The sequence below is a fragment of the Miniopterus schreibersii genome, assembly GCF_964146895.1.
Source record: "Miniopterus schreibersii genome assembly, chromosome: 2".
Classification (NCBI taxonomy): domain Eukaryota; kingdom Metazoa; phylum Chordata; class Mammalia; order Chiroptera; family Miniopteridae; genus Miniopterus; species Miniopterus schreibersii.
Genome location: NC_138102.1, coordinates 21221573 through 21241071, shown reverse-complemented (window position 1 = coordinate 21241071; position 19499 = coordinate 21221573). Strand labels below are relative to the sequence as shown.

Here is a 19499-nt window from a genome sequence, read left to right as displayed (position 1 = left end):
GTAAGGGAGAGAATAAACAGGAAATGAGGTCAGACAGGTGAAGAGGACCAGGCTGTATAAAGGCTGTAGGGTACTGAAATGACACTGGTTTTTGCTCTGTGAGCAAAAGTTGGTCATCCCATGGAAGGTTCTGAGCAGAGAAGTGGCATGATGTGACAAGGTTTTAATAGGACTGATCTGATTGCTGCACTGAGAACTCACTGAGGGGGTGGCAAGGTGTGGAAGTAGGATTATTTAAAAAGTTCTGGCAACAATCCAATTAAATATGATGCTTACTTGGAAAACAGTGGTTTCAGTAGATGAAGACAAAGGAAGAGGGTAGATTATGGATATACAATAATTTGAAGGGTAGATTCAATAGAATTCTTGGTGGATGGGATAAGGCAGTGATCTTCAGCCTTTTTTATGGCACACATAAACTAATTACTAAACTTCTGGAGCACACCAAAAAATATATTTTTTGCCGATCTGACAAAAAAATGGCTATAATTTTCATTCATTCACAACAGATGGCTATTGTTGTGTTGGCTGTTGTCTTATTTTATTTGATGATCTAAGGGAAAAGAGGTCAGTGCCCCTGACTAAACAGTCAGGTATTGCATGTTTAAAACTCAGTGCGGCACACTCACTGCAAATCACTGGGATTGGGGTACAAAAAGGAAATGTTTTAAATCTATGATTTTATGCCCAGTGATATTTGTGTTTATTATTTTTTAATTCATGTTCATTAAGTCAACAAAAAAATAAACTAATTAACTAATTAAATGGTACCTATGTTCTAGGCAGAGTAGAAGGTGTTGTCAAGCCAATTTGTCTTTAATGTACCAAGACTTCAGGAGACCCTAATAATAGGGGAAATTAGGCACACAAAAAAATGGATGCCTTAAAAATATCCCCTGTGAACAGAGTCTGCTCTATTAGGAAAGCACTTATTCATAATAAAAAGAAAGTTTTTAAAAAAAGTCCACAGAACACTAAACTTAAGTCTTACCTCAATATTTGAAGAATGAGAATTCCCAGATCCTTGATGATACAAATAAACCATAAAATTATCTGCTAAAAATAATCTGAATGTAAAAAAGAATGAGAGAATTTTAAAAGTTGCTCATTCTGAAACATGTAAAGCAGCAGCAAGCAAGCTAACACCCTCAGGCCAAATCTGAACTACCCTCCTCTGTTTTTGTAAATACTTTTATGGGAACACAGCCACAGCCATTGACTTAAGTAGGGTCAATGGCTGCTTTCTTGCTACAACAGCAGAGCTGAGTCCTTTTGACAGACACTTAATGGCCCTCAAAGGCAAAAATGGTTACTGTCTGGGCTTTAGTTTGCCAACCATTGATAAAGATAGTATTTTCTTTTGACATTTACCTAAGTTTTATTCAAAGCAATACACATTTACTCAAAATAATTTTCCTATCTTAATGGACTCCTTTAAAGAAAATAAGAAAAAGGGACTACAAAATGAGAGAAAAGCATTTTAAAATTTACACAGATATGAACTGGCTGTAGGATTATGAGGGTTGTCTGTTCTTACATTTATCTCTAAATTTTAGTACCATGAACTCCTATTTCCTTTATAATGAAGTAAACGAGTATTGTGTAAGAGTCAGATCAATCTGAACACAGGTCTAAGTTCAGCCTTCTCTGGTACCACTGTCTGTATTTACCATGCTGTTTTCATTAGACCTCCTTACCTCGTGCTCACTCCTCCATCCAATGTATCATAAGAGACCACCCAGACCAGTTTCTGTTGGGAATCCTCCACAAAAACTGATCTCATATAGATTAATTACCTAATGACCTTCTAGCTGTCAAATCCAAAAGGCAGTTTCAAGTCAAGTAAAACTACTCTTATACACTTCGCATTGCTGAGCACCTTCCCCTTCTTTAAACCACCTACTCTTCAACTTCAATCATACCATCCATTTCCCCCTGGTTTTCCTCATATCTTTCTACTTCTGTAAACCCTTTCATCTGGATCCTTGCTTCTTCCCTTAAGTGTTTCCAAGGCATTCATCTGTGGGTTGTTTTCCTTCTCACCTTGAATAGTCGCTCCCACCTCTATAGATTTAGCGCGTTCATTCTTGGGGCTTCATTTTAACCTACACCTCTCTTTCATGTTCTAAACTAAATCTACATGCCAACTACACATTACTCCTGGGATATCCCACAAGCACTTCATATACAACCTCTCCAAAAACAAACCCCTATTTGCCCTGACTCAGATCCTCTGCCCCCACTAAATCTGTCACAACTCACTGTATCCAATCCGTGAGCTAATCTTTTCCGTCACCTCAGTATTTCTCAAAAAAAAAAAAAAAAAAAAAATCCCTACCTCCACACACTCATAGTTCTGCTTCTCATTATTTCTCACATAAATTATTTGCAATAACATAATTGGCACTATGCTGTCATAACCATTGTGCAGGTAATTTCCCAAAACAATATGCACATCCTCTATCCATATCCCATGGTCCAGTCCCTACGTTTCTTACCACTGTTCATAGTCCTGATAAGATGTTCCAATGTGGTGTGAGTTCTCTCAATTTCCCTCTTAAACACTTGAAAAGCTATTTGTGTTATCATTTACCACATTCTTCCCTTCTGTCTACAGGAATAGGTTAATTCTTCCTTCACTCAATGCCATTCTTTGGCATCTTGCACAATGAATCACTTGTTCACACATCTCTCTTTAAGAAACTTCCCCTCGGCCAAAAAATTTTGTTTCTTCTTTCTTAGAAAGCACCCATCTGACCTTTTCTTTCTCCTTTCTCTGCCCAATGTTCTCAATAAGTAACTTACACTTACCATTTTTAGTCTCAAAATTAGCCTCTCCTTCATTCCATACAGCCTAGTTTTACACCCAAAATTTAACTGAAATTGACCTCCTGAAATCACAAATTACTTCCATTCTACCTTTTCACAACCAGGGTGCCATTACAGAATTAAACCCTACAAAATGTTATTTCAATCATTTTCTCACTTCTCTGAAAGATGACATATACATAGCTAGTACTCTTTTCCATTAACTATTCACTAATTCCTACACAGTGTATTATCTAATTTCTGTATTAAATCTCTTATTGCCTATCCCTGATGGTGAGCCTGCCTCCCTGATCAATTCTTAATACAATCAGTTACAGACTTAGTTCTTACTTTGACATCCTGCTTTGATTATACTGATCCTGCTGGTCCCACCAACTTAACATCATATAGATTAATGTTCAACATATGAGTCTCTCTTTCTGTTCCTAAACCCCTACTTACAAAAGCTACTTTCATGAAGCACTAGGACCAAAAATTTCATTAATTCACACAACAGCATCGGTTCATCTGGGACAACTAAAAATTTAATAACAATATTTATTACTTTAATAGTCCATTTTTATTATAAGTAAACAAATTCACATAAATAAAGTGAAATTCAAAACTAAGGAATTAAAAACTTACCTTTGCTTTAGGTGGACGGTATATGGTTTCCCATCTATTGGAATAACATAGGATACCTGTTTCTAAAAAGTCCAAAACAACTGAGAGTAACGACAAATGTAATAGAATAAGCAAAACAATTTTATATCAATTAATCCCTCCATACAATACTTAAAATATCTTCATTAAAACATCTCAGACTATTTGTGATTTAAAATATGCAACAACATATCTAAAGACCATATTTAAAGACCAAAGGTAGCTGAATGGTTGTTCAAATGAGTACAACTCTAGCACCCTGAGGTTCCAGTTAGATGAAAGTATTTACCAGTATGTTTGTAAAATTTGTATGGGAGACACTCCTTTTTCAGGTATCTAGATCTTTTCAGAAGTGGTGGAAATTGGCAGCTGGGGTACCTTCACTCTAGAATGATACTTGTCACGGCCCAGATAAAATGCAGAATATTATATAGTTGCACTTTATAAATGGTGGTGAAATGGGGCTATTCAAGCCATTTCTATAGTTGTGATGCACAATGCAACTTAGATAAGTGCTTCTATCAAATCATTCCTTCAGTAAAATATGCACAGTTTACTGCTCATGATGAGCAAAAAAATGAGTATTTATCAGTGGGCTTACTTGAATTATTAGAATGAGATTCAGTGCCCATATCTTAATAGGTCGGTTATCTCCAGTGCTGTTCTCATCCTGTTAGAATGAGTCACTTGCAGGGAGTGTGAAACCAAGGGTGGCTTATTATCCAGTCTGCTTACCCTTAATCTGTTCACAGATATTTATTTACTAATGATTTTTTCTTAAGAGTTATGCGATAGGAAAATGAAGTGTTTGCTCTTCATTTACTAAGTAATTGTAAACTCGAGTTTTTCATCAAAATAAAATTCCAGCATTTGTTTATTATATATTACATTCTATTTCCACACAAAAATAAGCACAACATAAGGATTTATACAGTATTAGCAATCTATATGTAACTGAATTTTAAGCTCTTCTGAAAGAAGACCCTATGTGCTATGCTACAAAGTCTATTCAGGTGGCATCACTGGGATAATAAGATATATCTACATCAGTGAAACTCACTCCATTAGGCACAAAAATTATTGGAAACATTTTCCTAAAACGTATGGCCCGTTTCGTATATTTTTAAACATAAACATCTTGAACAAAATTTGGTTTTGTTTTCCGACTCTATTACTACTATTCTCAAGTTAGAACATGAGGAGCGATAAGTTATAATATCAGTAGGTCGCTGAACCTGAATGACGAGATTTTTCTCCAACAAAAGAGAACATCTGAAAAGCAACGGTTAAAGCATCATAGAAAAATAACTTAGCTAAAGCATATAAAAACCAAAGGACACAAATACCCAAAGACAGAAAAAGATAAGCCTTCCAGGATCTGTGACAATAAAAAGCAGCCTGGAGATTATACAAATCAAAAAATACAACACAGCCTGGCCAGAGTCGCTCAGTTGGCTGAGCATCATCCTGCGCACCAAAAGGATGCCAGTTCAATTCCGGGTCAGGGCATGTGCCTGGGTTGTGCGTTTGATTCCACGGTCTGGGCAAGCATGGAAGGCAGACAATCGATGTTTCTCTCTCACACTGATGTTTCTTTCTCTTTTTCTCTCCCTTCCTCTCTCTTGGCATGTCCTTAAGTGAGGATTAAAAAAATACAATAAGACAGGCTGTTAAAAGGTCAAATAAGTGGTAGAAATGAAACAGAAGGTTAACATCACCGGTGATAAGTCAAGTTGATGTCATGTGTCCCTTGCTATGCCGTAGTGAGAAGAGTACTTTATCTCTATTGTAATCTTCCCTAAAACTCATAACCATGCACTACAGGAATGAGTCCATGTATGTTTTTATCTTGGCCTACTTCCTTCTCAATAGAAACTGGATTACCAGGTGTACCACCTGAGGCTCTCCCACTGGAGATCCCCTATCCACTGTTTTCAAGGGACACACTGATTGTAGGGGTAGAGACACAACAATCCAGTTTTGATTTGTATCGATAAACCAAGCTAAAGCATGAATGAACAAAACTCAGTTTATGTTTTCTTCTTTCATTATATGCTAATAGAGATCCTCATGAGTCCATAGGTATGAGCTGAGAGAGGCACCATGTCACAGTAGGGAATGACATGAAGATCTAGTCATGCAACTTACTTGTGCCCTCTAGGCCTGTAGTCTCAGTCTCAGATATATTGTCCTTGCACCCAGCCAACTTTATGATCTGGTGAATCTAATAACACTTATGTTTTTTAATTAATTTTTTAAAATTTATCTTTATTGTTGAAAATATTATAGATGTCCCTTTATCTGCCCATAACCCCTTCAACCCCACACCCACTCCCCACCCCAGGCCTTCAACACACTATTGTCTGTGTCCATGGGTTACGCATATATGCAATAAAGTCTTTAGTTAATCTCTCCACACCCACACCCACCTTCCCTCTGAGGTTCCTCAGTGTTCCATATTTCGATGTCACTGAAACTATTTTGTTCATCAGTTTATTATGCTTTTTAGATTCCACATATAAATGAGATCATGTGGTATTTGTCTTTCTCTGCCTGACTAATTTTGCTCAGAATACTCTCCAGGTCCACCCATACTGTCCTTCTTCTTTCCAGCTACATGGTATTCCATGGTGTAAATGTCCCATGGCTTTTTTATCCACTCATCTACTGATGGACACTTGGGCTGTTTCCAGACCTTAGCTATTTTAAATTGCACTGCTATGAACATAGGGGTGTGTATATCCTTTCTGATGAGTGTTTCAAGATTCTTAGGATATATTCCTAGAAGCGGGATCATTGGGTCAAAAGGCAGCTCCATTTTCACTTTTTTGAGGAACCTCCATATTGTTTTCCATAGTGGCTGCACCAGTCTGCATTCTGACCACCAGTGGACCAGGATTCACCTTTCTCCACATCCTCACCATCACATGTCATTTGTTGATTTGTTGATGGTAGCCATTCCTACAGGTGTGACATGATACCTCATGGTGGTTTTAATTTGCATCTCTCTGATGATTAGCGACATTTGAGCATTTTTTCATACGTCTCTTGGCCATCTATATGTCCTCTTTGGACAAGTGTCTATTCAGGTCCTTTGCCTATTTTTTAATTGTATTGTTTGTCTTCCTCTTGTTGAGTAGTATGAATTCTGAATACACTTTGGAAATTAGGTCCCTATCAGATACATTCTTGGCAAATATGTTCTCCCAAATCCTGGGGTTCCTTTGTATTTTGAGGATGATTTCTTCTGCTGTGAAGAAGTTTTTTACCTTGATACAGTCCCATTTGTTTATTTTTTCCTTTGTTTCTCCTACCTTAGGAGATGTATGAGTGAAATTTCCACTATGTGAGATGTCTGTGACTTGACTACCTATGTTTTCTTCCAGGATTTTTATGGTTTCATGACTTACATTTAAGTCTTTTATCCACTTTAAATTTATACTTATGTATGGAGTAAGCTGGTGATCTAGTTTCATTTTTTTGCATGTACCTGTCCAATTTTCCCAGCACAATTTATTGAAGAGACTGTCTTTACTCCATTGTATGCTCTTGCCTCCTTTGTCAAATACTGATTGACCATAATGGTTTGGGTCCACTTCTGGGGTTTCTGTTGTTCCATTGATCTTTATGTCTGTTGTTGACCAAAACCAGACTGTTTTGATTATAATGGCTTTGTAGCATACTTTGATAGCCGGTAAAGTGATCCCTCCAACTCTTTTCTTTCTCAAGATGGTTGCGGATATTTGTGGTCTTTTTTTGGTCCCATATAAATTTTTGGAATATTTGTTCTAGCTTTATGAAATATGTTCTTGGTATTTTAATAGTGATCAGACAAGAAGAAAACATAATAGATATCAAAATTGGAAAGGAGAAAATAAAACTGTCATCATTTGCAGATGACATGACATTGTACGTAGAAAACCCTAGAGACTGCACCAAAGTACTACTAAATTTGATAAATGAATTCCGCAAGGTAGCTGGATACAAAATTAACATACAAAAATTAATGGCATTTTTATACACCAACAATGAACTTACAGAAAGAGAAACTAAAAAAAATAATATCACCTACCATTGCAACTAAACAAATGACATACCTAGGAATAAATTTAACCAAGGATGTAAAAGACCTGTACTTGGAAAACTACAGGACACTGAAAAAAGAAACAGAGGAAGATATAAACAAGAGGAAGAATATACCATGATCATGGACTGAAAGAATTCATATCATTAAAATGTCCATATTACCAAAAGCAATCTATAGATTCAATGTAATAACACTTGTTCTTGATGGGTAGTTCTGGTTGCACAGTCATTTACCATCTCATGTTCAGATTCACAGTCCCATTCAAAGACCAGTAGCACACCAGGAACTGCTTTCTGAATGGTATATAGCTCTCTGATGAAGACAATATAACCTTGCCCCAGAAGCTCAAAATTCTGCACCAAAACTCTCGTATTAGGGCTTGACTGGACTCTACAAAGCATCTATTTATACCATATATACTTTGAGGGCCACGGGGTCTCCTGGTTCATGTAGCCCAGGCAGCAAAGATGCCAGTACTGCAACCTGGATCTCATGTCGAGTATTCTACTTTGGAAGTCCTCTAAATCATTCAATAAATGAGTCAGAACAGCATTCCCAAGTGAAAATTATGCTGCCTCCAAAACCAAAAGAGGCCTACCAAGTGCTGTGGCCCTTTCTTAGTAACAGAAGGCCCAAGGTACAGCCATCTGTTCTTTACTTTGGAGGGAATGTTGCAGCATGCCACTTCCCTGTAGACCCCTAAAAATGTCATTGAGGCATCAGGTGCCTGAATCTGCATAGGGTGTGTCTCTCACCCTCTGGGGGCATGTATTTTACCAAGGTATCTGGAATACTTGCCTATTTTTTAAGGTATAATTAACTTTATGTAATTGATATAGTGAGCCAACATGATGTTCTATGGGATGTCCAGATGATCCAGATCCCTTTTACTATATTATGAGAGATAACAGAAGAATTATGGCAAAATCATGAACTAAAACAGTTGTCCATCCTAGGCAAATGTGAACTGCTTCTGATAACCTTCCTGAAATGTTGCAACTCACAGGCCAGATCAATAGCATTTAACCTCTGAAGTTCTGGCACTCTTCAACTAAGCCCTGCTCATTCAACAACATAAGTTCTCTAACTACAAGAGATGATACTCACTACCAAGCAGGTCCTCTGACATTCAAACTTCACTTTAAGTTAATGATTAATAGCATGAGCCTGTAATTTTCTCTTTTCAACATTACTGATACTGATCAATTCCACATCCTCATAATTACCGTTTCCCCTGTAACTGTCAAACACATGAACAACTGCACTAACCTGTATATCTATTCCATTTATTTACCATCACAGGTCACTATAACTGAAAGTCTTTGTAATTTCATTGCTACACATGTCAAAATTACCAATATTCCACCTGTCACCAGTCACAGGGTCCTCATTATCAGCTGAATGGTGGGTAACCTACATCTATATTCCAATTCTTAGAGTTGGCTTCCTAGAAATGACCCATTTCTGTCTTTTAGAATTTATCTTTATTGTTGAAAGTATTACAAATGTCCCCTTTTTCGCTCCCTTGATTCCCCCCACCTGCCTGCATCTACCCCCAGTTCCCCAGGAATTCTCCACACTACTGTCTGTGTACATAGGTCAAGCATATGCATTTAAATTCTTGGATTAATCTCAACGCCCCCACTCCCCATGACTGTCTTGGGGAGTTCATTGGACTGCTCCATGGTTCTAAATATCTCTATCTATTTAGTTCATCAGTTTATTTTGTTCATTAGATTCCACATGAATGAGATCATGTGATAATTGTCTTTCTCTGACTAGCTTATTTCACTTAGCATAATACTCTCTAGATCCATCCATGCTTTCCCAAAGGGTAGGAGATCCTTCATTTTTACAGCTGCATAATATTCCATGGCAGAAAAGTATGACAGCTTTTTTATCCACTCATCTACTGATGGGCACTTGGGCTGTTTCCCCATCTTAGCTATTGTAAATTGCACTGCTATGAACATAGGGGTACATAGATTCCTTCTAATTGGTGTTTTGGTTTTCTTAGGATATAGTCCTAGAAATGGGATCACTGGGTGAAATGGCAACCCCAATTTTCATTTTTTGAAAAAACTCCATACTCTCATCCATAGTGGCTGCACCAGTCTTCATTCCCAACACCAGTGTACTAGGGTTCCCTTTTCTCCACATCCTCTCCAGCACTTGTCGTTTGTTGATGGTAGCCATGCTGAGAGGGCTGAGAGGTGGGAGGTGATATCTCATTGTGGTTTTAATTTGCATCTTTCTGATAATTAGTGACTTTGAGCATTTTTTCACATGTCTCTTGGCCATCTGTATGTCCACTTTGTAGAAGTGTCTATTCAGGTCCTTTGCCCATTTTTTAATTGGATTGTTTGTTTTCCTTTTTTAAGTTGTATGAGTTCCTTACATATTTTGGAAATTAACTCTTTATCAGATGTATCATTAGCAAATATGTTCTTCCATATAGTGGGCCCCCTTTTTGTTTTGTTGATGGTTTCTTTTGCTGTGCAGCAGCTTTTTATTTAGGTGTAGTCCCATTAGTTTATTTTCTCTTTTGTTTCTCTTGACCTAGGAGATGTATTGGCAAACATATTGCTACAAGAGATAGCTTTGGTGTTGCTGCATACATTTTCTCCTAGGATTTTTAAGGTTTCACAACTTATATTTAAGTTTTTCTTCTCTATGGTGTGACTTGCTTGAGTAACTTCATTTTTTTTGCATGTAACCTGTCCAATTTTCCCAACACCATTTATTGAAGAGACTGTCTTTACTCTATTGTATGTTCTTGCCTCCTTTGAAAATATTAGTTGAGCGTAAAGGCTTTGTCTGATTTCTGGTTCTCTGTTCTGTTCCATTGATCTACATGCCTGTTCTTCTGCCAGTACCAAGCTGTTTTTATTACAGTGGCTTTGTTGTTTAACTTGATATCTGGTGTTGTGATCTTTCCAACTTTCTTCTTTTTTCTCAAGATTGCCATGACTATTTGGGGTCTTTTGTGTTCTATATAAATTTGGGGGTATTTGTTCTAGATTTGTGAAATATGCCATTGGTATTTTTATAGGGGTTGCACTGACTTTATAGATTGCTTTGAGTAGTATGGATATTTTAATGATGTTAATTCTTCCAATCCATGAACATGGTATATGCTTCCAGTTGTTTATATCTTCCCCTAGCTCTTTTTTCACAACATCCTATAGTTTTCTGGGTGCAGGTCTTTTACCTCCTTGGTTAGGTTTATTTCTAAGTATCTTAATTTTTTTGTTGCAATAGTAAATGGTATTTTTTTTTCTTTTTTAGTTTTCCTTTCTGTGAGTTTACTAGATCTGTATAACAATGCCATCGTTTTGCGGGTGTTAATTTTGTATCCTGCTACCTTGCAAAATTCATTTATTAAACCTGATAGTTTTTTGGTGGAGTCTTTAGGGTTCTCTACGTACAATATCATGTCATCTGCAAATAATGAGAGTTTTATGCCCCTTTTCCATCTTGAATGCCTTTTATTGTTTCTTCTCCTCTGATTGCTGTGATAAGGACTTCCAGTACTATGTTCAATAAGAGTGGTGAAAGTGGATATCCCTGTCCTGTTCCTGTTCTTAAGGGAAACGCTTTTAGTTTTTGCCCACTGAGGATGGTTTTGGCCGTAGGTTTGTCATATACGGCCTTTATTATGCTAAGCTATGATCCCTCTATTCCCACTTTGCTGAGTTTTTATCAAAAATGGGTGTTGGATTTTGTTGAATGCTTTTTCTGGTCTATTGTTATGATCATGTGGTTTTTGGCTTTCAATTTATGTGATCTATCACATTTATTGATTTGCAAATATTGTACCAGCCTTACACCTCTGGTTAAATCCCACTTGGTCATGTTGTGTGATATTTTTAATATATTGCTGGATCCAATTTGTTGAGGACTTTAGCATCTATGTTCATCAGGGATACTGGCCTGTAATTTCTTTCTTTGTAGTGTCTTTATCTGGTTTTGGAATTAGGCTAATGCTGGCCCAGTAAAAAGAGCTTGTTAGTGTTCCTTCCTCTAGGGTTTTTTGGAACAGTTTGAGGATAGGTGTTGGTCATTCTTTGAATGTTTGGCAAAACTCCCCTGTGAAGCCACCCTGGCCAGGGCTTTTGTGTGATGGGAATTTTTTGCTTACCACTTCAACTTCATCAGTGGTTTATCAGCCTATTCAGGTTATCTGCCTCTTCCTGATTGAGTTTTGGAAGGTTGTATTTTTCTAGGAATTTGTCCATTTCATCCAGGTTGTCTAGCTTGGTGGCTTATAGTTGTTCATAGCATTTTCTTACGATACACTGTATTTCTGCTGGGTCAGTTGTTACTTCACCACTCCCAGTTCTCATTTTATTTATTTGGGTCCTCTCTCTTTCTTTCTTTTTTTTTTTGGGGGGGCAACTATGATACATACACATAATTAAAGGTAATTTCATTCTTTGTATTGTCGTTTAAAAAAAAAATCCATTCTTCCTCCTTCTATATTCTAAAGAGTATCTGGGAAACAGGCCTTTCCAAAAGTAATAGTCTATTATATTAGTTCCATACATATATTGATTTTTAAAGGAATGACTGATTATTCTTAAAAGAAAAAATACTTTAGTCATAAACCTGGTCTCGTAGATAAATATGATAGAAGTTTTGAAAGGCATTTAATCCTTCTGGAAGTGGCAGTGTGTCCTAAGAAACCAGAAGTGGGTAGAAATGGTATGCCTTTCTTCTTACAGAAAAAGATAGTCTGTATTAGCAACTATTTTCCTAAAAGAATTACTTTGAACAATTCTATTTTCATAATAGAAATACTCTGATTTACAAGGCCAGCACTTAAAACCAAAGAGATGTGTTCCGGAAGAAGTAAAAGTTTCAACGCTGCTCTTGATATTGCAAAGACAGAGGGGGTAGTTAGAATTAGCGAATGAAGAAATAACATGCCATCCTAACTGAAACAATATAAAAGGAGAAGCATTCCATTAAAGGTTATCATAAGAAAGACAGCACAGGTAAGATGAAAGCAAAAGTTAGGGAGCAATCCTTCAGAGACTTAAGGGCCACAAACAAATCCAGAAAGTAAGTTGGTGATGGCAATTCCAAGTGAGTCACTGGGGCACTTTGAGAAAAAGATCACAAATACCTCAGGGTCCCAGGCTTCCTTTTTCTCTCTCTCTTTGTTTCTTGATAAGTCTGGCTAAAGGTTCATCAATATTCTTTATCCTTTCAGAGAATCAGCTCTTGGTTTCATTGATCTTTTATATTGTTTTTTTTTAGTCTCTTTGTCATTTATTTCTGCTCTGGTCTTAACTATTTCCTTCCTTCTACTTATTTGGGCTTTTCTTTTTGTTCTCTTTAGAAGTCTTTAAGTCGTAGGGTTAGACAGTTTATTAGAAGTTTTCCTTGTTTTTTGAGACAGTCAGTAGTGCTATGAATTCCCCTCTCAGGTCTGCTTCATTGTGTTCCACAGATTTGGGGTTGTTGTGTGTTCATTTCATTTGTATCCAAGAAGTTTTTTATTTCTTCCTTCATCTCTTTGGTAACCCATTCATTGTTTAATAACATGCTATTTAGCCTACGTGTGTTTGAAGTTTTTTAGTTTTTTATTGTAGCTGATTTCTCATTTCATGCCATTGTGATCCTAGAGGACACCTGATTTGATTTCAATCACCTTGAACTTGTAGAGATTTGTTTTGTGTCCTAACATGTGGTCTACCTTTGAGAATGTCCCGTGTGCATTGAGAAGAATGTATATTCTGTAGCTTGGGGGTAGAATGTTCTGTAAATGTCAATGAATTCCATCTGATCTAGTGTGTCATTTCAGATCACTGTTTCCTTATTGATTTTTTTGTATAGATCTATCCAGTGATGTTAGTTGCGTGTTAAAGTCTCTTACTATGATTTTATTGCTGACAATCTCTCCCTGAAAGTCCTCCAGAAGTCTATACATATATATATATATTTGGGTGCTCCTATATTGGATGCATATATGTTTATCACGCTTATATCCTGTTGTTGGATAGACTCCCTTTAGTATTACATAGTGGCCTTCATCGTCTCGTTTTGGCTTTCATTTTGAAGTCTATTTTGTCAGATATGAGTACTGCTACCTCAGTTTTTTCACTTCCATTTGCATGGAAAATATTCTTTCACCCCTTCCTTTTTATCCCAGATGAGTCTTTTGTTCTGAGGTGGGTCTCTTGTAGATAGCATATATTTGAGTCATGTTTTCTTATCCATTCAACTAGCATGTCTTTTGAATGGAGCATTTAAGCCATTTACATCTAAGGTTATTATTGATAGGCACTTATTTATTGCTATTCTTTCTTTACGTCTATGTTCCTTTCTCTATTTTTCTTCCTCTTCTTACACCAGGCTCCTTAAAGCATTTCTCACAATGCTGGCTTGGTAGTAATAAACGCCTCTATCCTTTTTTTGTCTGTGAATCTCTTTATTTTACCTTCAATTCTGAATGATAGCCATGCTGGATAGAGTAGTTTTGGATTCAGTCCCTTATTTTTCATTACATTGAATACTTCATGCCACTCCCTTCTGGCCTGAAGTGTTTCTACTGAGAAATCAACTGTCAGTCTAATGGAAGCTCCCTTGGAAGTAACTTTCTGTCTCTCGCTGCTTTTAGGATTCTTTAGCTTTAATGTTTGCCATTTTACTTATGATGTGTCTACATCTGGGTCTTTTGGGGTTCATTTTGATTGGGACTCTCTCTGTTTCCTGAACTTGAGTGACTTTTTCCTTCACCAGGTGAGGGAAGTTTTCTCTCATTATTTCTTCAAACATGTTCTCTAATCCTTGCTTGGATTCTTCTCCTTCTGGAACCCCTAAGCCAAAACACCAATTAGAAAGAACTTATGCACCCCTATGTTCATAGCAGAGCAATTTACAATAGCTAAGATCTGGAGACAGTTCAAGTGCCCATCAGTAGATGAGTGAATAAAAAAGCTGTGGTACTTTTAGACCATGGAATACTATGTAGCTGTAAAAAAGAAGGATCTCTTACCCTTTGGGACAGTATGGATGGTACTGGAGAGTATCATGCTAAGCGAATTAAGCCAGTCAGAGAAAGACAAGTACCACATGATCTCACTCATACATGGAATATAATAAACAAAATTCTGACTGTAAATCCTGAAAGTCCTCCAGAAGTTTTTTTATATATTTGGGTGGAAATCCTGATTATCTCTGAATAGCCTCTGCATCTTTCCTCCCTTTTCTTGAAGGAAAATGAAGGTTCAAACCTCCAAAGCTCTATTTCCATGTCCTGTAGAATCTCAGAAGTCCAACAGCCTTTCTTCATTTCATCTCACTTTCTCTAGCAGAATTAGTCCTAGCTGGCAGTGTTTTTGCTGGTGTAATCTCATCCATACTCCTGGTTTTAGACATTAGTTGATTAAATGAAGTGACTGTCCTTTCATAAACGTGGCGTTTGCTTCAGAACATGCTTTTTCATTTTTTGCAATAAGGATATGATAAGTTTTCCATCTTCAAGTTCTGATACCGTTTTGCTTAGCAATTCGTCCAATTTATCTCTCTTCTCTTGCATTTTACTATAATCACTAAGGGAAAACCAGACATCATCTTCATCACTTCACTCAGAAATCTCCTCTGCTAAATATCCAAGGCTGACGCAAGTTCTACCTTCCACAAAATGCTAGAACACTATTCAGTCAAATTCTTTGCCACTTTACAAAAATAATTGCCTTTCCTCCAATTTCCAATAACCTGTTCCTCAGTTCCATCTGAGATCTCACCAGAAATGCTGGTAATGGACATATTTCAACCAGCATTGTGTTAATGATGGATAATATCTGTATTCTCTAAAATGAAAGCAGCTTTTTCTACAACTCTTCTGAGTTCTCACCAGAAATGCCTCTAGCATTCACATTTCTATCAACAGTCATTTCAAGGCAAGCTACATTTTTCTAACATGCACTCATAATTATTCCAGCCTCTAGCTATCACTCAATTTAAAAGTCACTTCCATATTTTTAGGCATTTGTTACAGCAGGACCCCATTTCACAGAACCAAAATCTGTATTTGTCAGTTTAGGCTACCTTAACAAAATACCACAGGTTGAGAGACTTAAACAAAACAACTTTGCCTTCTCACAGTCTGAAACCTGGAAGTCTAAGATTAAGGTGCCATCAGGTTAGTTTCTGATGAGACCTCTCTACATGGCTTTCAAGTGGCTACCTTCTGACTGTGACGTCTCATTTTTTTTTCCTGTGCACAGATCCTATCAGATTAGGGCCCACTCTTATGAACTCATTTAACCTTATCTCCTTAAAGGCCTTATCTCAAAATATACTCACATTGAGGATTAGGGTTTCAACATAAAAATTCGGGGACAAGGGACACAATTTAGTCCATAAAAAGAGATTTTAAATGCAATCAGCAAAAACAAAATTCATAAAAGAAAATTTGATAAATTGTATGTCATTAAAATTGAAATAGCTGGTGCTTCAAAAAATACCAAAGAGAAAATGATAAGGCAAGACACAAACTGGGAGAAAATAACTGCAAATCACATTTCAGATAAAGAATTTGTATCTAGAATATATAGAGACTTCTTATAATTCAGAAATGAAGAGGAAAACAATCTAATTAAAAAATGGGCAAGTAATTTAAATAAACATTTTACCAGAGGAGATATATAAATGTCTAATAGGCTCATAAAAGATGCTCAACATCATTTCTCATTAGGGTAATTCAAATTGAAGGCACAATGAAAAACACTACACACCCACTAGAATAACTTTAACCAAAAATTAGAGACAATATCAAGTGCTGACAAGTAAAAAAACTGGAGAGTTCATATATGGCTGATGGGAAAAGAAAAATTGTACAGCCACTATGGAAGAAAGTTTGGTAGTTTAAATGTTAAACATACACTGACCATATGACATAGCAATTTCACTCCTAAGAATCTACCCAAAAGGAAGAAAAATATATGTCCACACATAAATGTTCATAACATAATTATTCTTAATAACCAATATCAGAAAACAATCCAATGTCTATCAAGTAGTGAATGGATAAACGGAATGTGTTATCCACAACTATTAAGAAATGAAAATTTCCCTAGCCAGTCTGGCTCAGTGGTTAGAGCATTAGCCCACAGACTGAAGGGTCCCGGGTCCAATTCTAGCCAAAGGCTCGTACCTCAGTTGCAGGCTCAATCCAGCCCTGTTTAGGGCGAGTGCAAGAGGCAATCAATGGATGTGTCTCTCTCACATTGGTGTCTGTCTCTCTGTCTCACTCTCTCTCTCTCCCCCCCACTCTCTCTGAAAAACAGAGGAAAAAATGTCCTTGGGTGAGGACTAAAGGAAAAAAAAAGAACTATTGATAAGTGCTATAAAATGGGTAAACCTAAGTGAAAGTAACCCAATGAAAAATATACACATCTGTCCATTTATATGAAATGTCCAGAAAAGGCAAAATTATAGAAACAGAAAACAAATCAGCAATTGCCAAGGACTGAGAATGAAAGCAGAGAAAAACTGCAAATAGGCATGAGGGAACTTCTTAAGACAACTGAAATGTTCTAAAAGTGGACATTGAAAATTTACATAATTCTGTTTATGTACTAATAATCACTGAGTTGTATACACTTATAAAGGGTGAATTCTGTGGTGTGCAAACTGTGCCTTAATAAAAGTATTAAAAATAAAGTGTTATCAAAATACTGACCACTTATAAGCAAGGCTTGATTCACTGTATTTCTTCGCTTTAATTTCCTAATACACTTAGCATATAGCTATAAACATAAGTCGAAAGAAATATTTGTTAAGTAAATTGATGAGTAAGATAAAGTAGCTCCCTTTCTAACAAATATAATAGGATAAAAGGCTTCTTCTCTCTGAGAACTGGTAGGTGCTGGGGTAAAGATACAGGAAGGAAGCTCTAATTAAAAAAGATTTTTCTTAACCATCTTGGAGAAATTTATTCTCTGCATATGAATCATCTAGATATCACTCAGATAAGACCCTATTTCTTCTACATTATTTCTGTATTTGAACTTTCAATAGTTTACCATGAGGAAAAGACAAATATTAAACAAAATAGAACATTCTGATGTACATATTTGCTTTTACCATCAAAACTTTTAAATTCCTTATTAGAAGCAACACTAGAAACTCATACTGATACTATAGTAAGACTGATATATTTCATTTACTCAAATTAGAAATTTCATAAAATAGTATTGTGAAAAATATATCTTACATTTTCTACTTCTGAATTATCACTTGTATTTGCTTGAATTTTCTCTGGAAATACAATCTGTAGAGATGAATTTTGAGGACCTGAAGAAATATAAAAACAGTTAATAACTGTGTCTTAAAACTGAATAAATATTTGTTCACGTTCTTTCGTAAGATTCACTTACACAAATATGAGTTATCACTGTATATTCCTATGAAAATCTGTAAAACAATGTAAGAACAGACAAGATAGCTATAAGACACCATAAAAAGCACAGAGGGAAGTATCAACTTAACACAAAATTTGCTATTCCTGAAGAAAACAGAATAGATAAAAAATAATCAAAGATAAACTTCAAGAAAACTGTCCTGAATTAAAATATTTGAAACCACACACTGAAAAGTATACTGTATTATAGCAAAAAATAAAAGAAGAAGAAGAAGAAGAAAAAACAAGACAATCATATTGGGCATACAGGGAGAAAAGTAGACTGGCTTGTGAATTTCTTACAACAGTATTCAAGGTTCAAACAACTGAATAACAATGTCCTTTTAATCTTCATGAAAATAGTATGGAACCAGAAATTTTTCACGCAGCAAAACTGTTATTGAAATATGGGGGCAAAAGACAGATATTATAAGCAAAAACTCAAGGAATACAGTTCACATGTGCCTGTCATAGAAGGCAAATAATCTTCTCCTAATAAAGATATCAACAGATTTGAGGAAAAAGGTCTAGTAGCAGCGAGCATTAAATAAACTTAAATATAAAGGTTAAAACTGTGGTAACTGTAGTTATTTAATAAAATGCAAATGTTATAAACTAGGATCATATAGGCATAATAACATCCAGAATAATGTCACAAAGTATAGCAGATGAGGAATACCATATGTGTATACTGATTTCCTTAAATTTTTTGCGAGTGTGGTAAAAAAAAAATGTGACTTAAAGCTAAAAATCAAGTGGTAGCAGTAAAGACATATTGTTTAATGACATAAAGGTATAGAAGAACTAGTACCGTAATCATGTAATAAAAGGGAGAGCAGGAGGTAAGAAGAAATAGTAAGATACTAAATTTCCTAATCACTCAGAGAGGAATCACTAGTTACTACCTAAATGAAGGATTAAGTCTATTATTAAAAATATTCCAAATTAAGAGAAGAAAGAATACACAAGGCACCCATAAAGTAAATCAAGTCACAGATTTTTATGGTAAAAGGCTTTTTACCAAAATTAAAGCATGAAATCAATAAAGTATGACATAAATAAGAAGCACTAAGATTAAATACCTATCATATCAATAAATGTAAGTAGGATGAAGTGACCAACTAAAAGAAAGATCCTCAAATTGGATCCACAAAATCAAAACCCAGTTACTCAGACCTTATGTGGAATAATAAATACTAGATCTAAGCTAATACTAATTTTTGAGGACCTAAAATATGATTGTGGTTCACTTCATGTGATTAATGGAATTTAGGTTCAAATATATGAGTGTACTCATGGGTCTACAAGTTAATCCTATCATAATTTGACCAATTATGGAGCAGTGTGTGGAAATAGATATAATCAATAACTTGTAGAATCCCCATCTAGCCTACCTAACCAATAGGATGAGTATTATTATTGTAGGAAGGGCCAAAGAGAAACCTCTGAATATCACTTGCACCATCACAAAACCATTAAACCAGAAGTCTTTCTGAATTTTTCAGAAAGTAGTCCCACTATGAAAAG

General features: G+C 36.0%; 1 protein-coding gene across 1 annotated transcript in view; it reads right to left on the bottom strand.

The window, feature by feature from the left end:
• The window catches only part of LOC308552394 (disintegrin and metalloproteinase domain-containing protein 32-like), a gene marked incomplete at both ends in the record, with an annotated part of 138049 nt that overhangs the window by 112948 nt on the left and 5602 nt on the right, over positions 1-19499 (bottom strand). Inside the window, 3 exons of the mRNA XM_081127712.1 lie at positions 992-1067; positions 3454-3515; positions 17787-17866. Of these exons, the coding sequence (XP_080983838.1) occupies positions 992-1067; positions 3454-3515; positions 17787-17866 (218 nt within the window). The remainder of the gene's footprint in view (positions 1-991; positions 1068-3453; positions 3516-17786; positions 17867-19499) is intronic.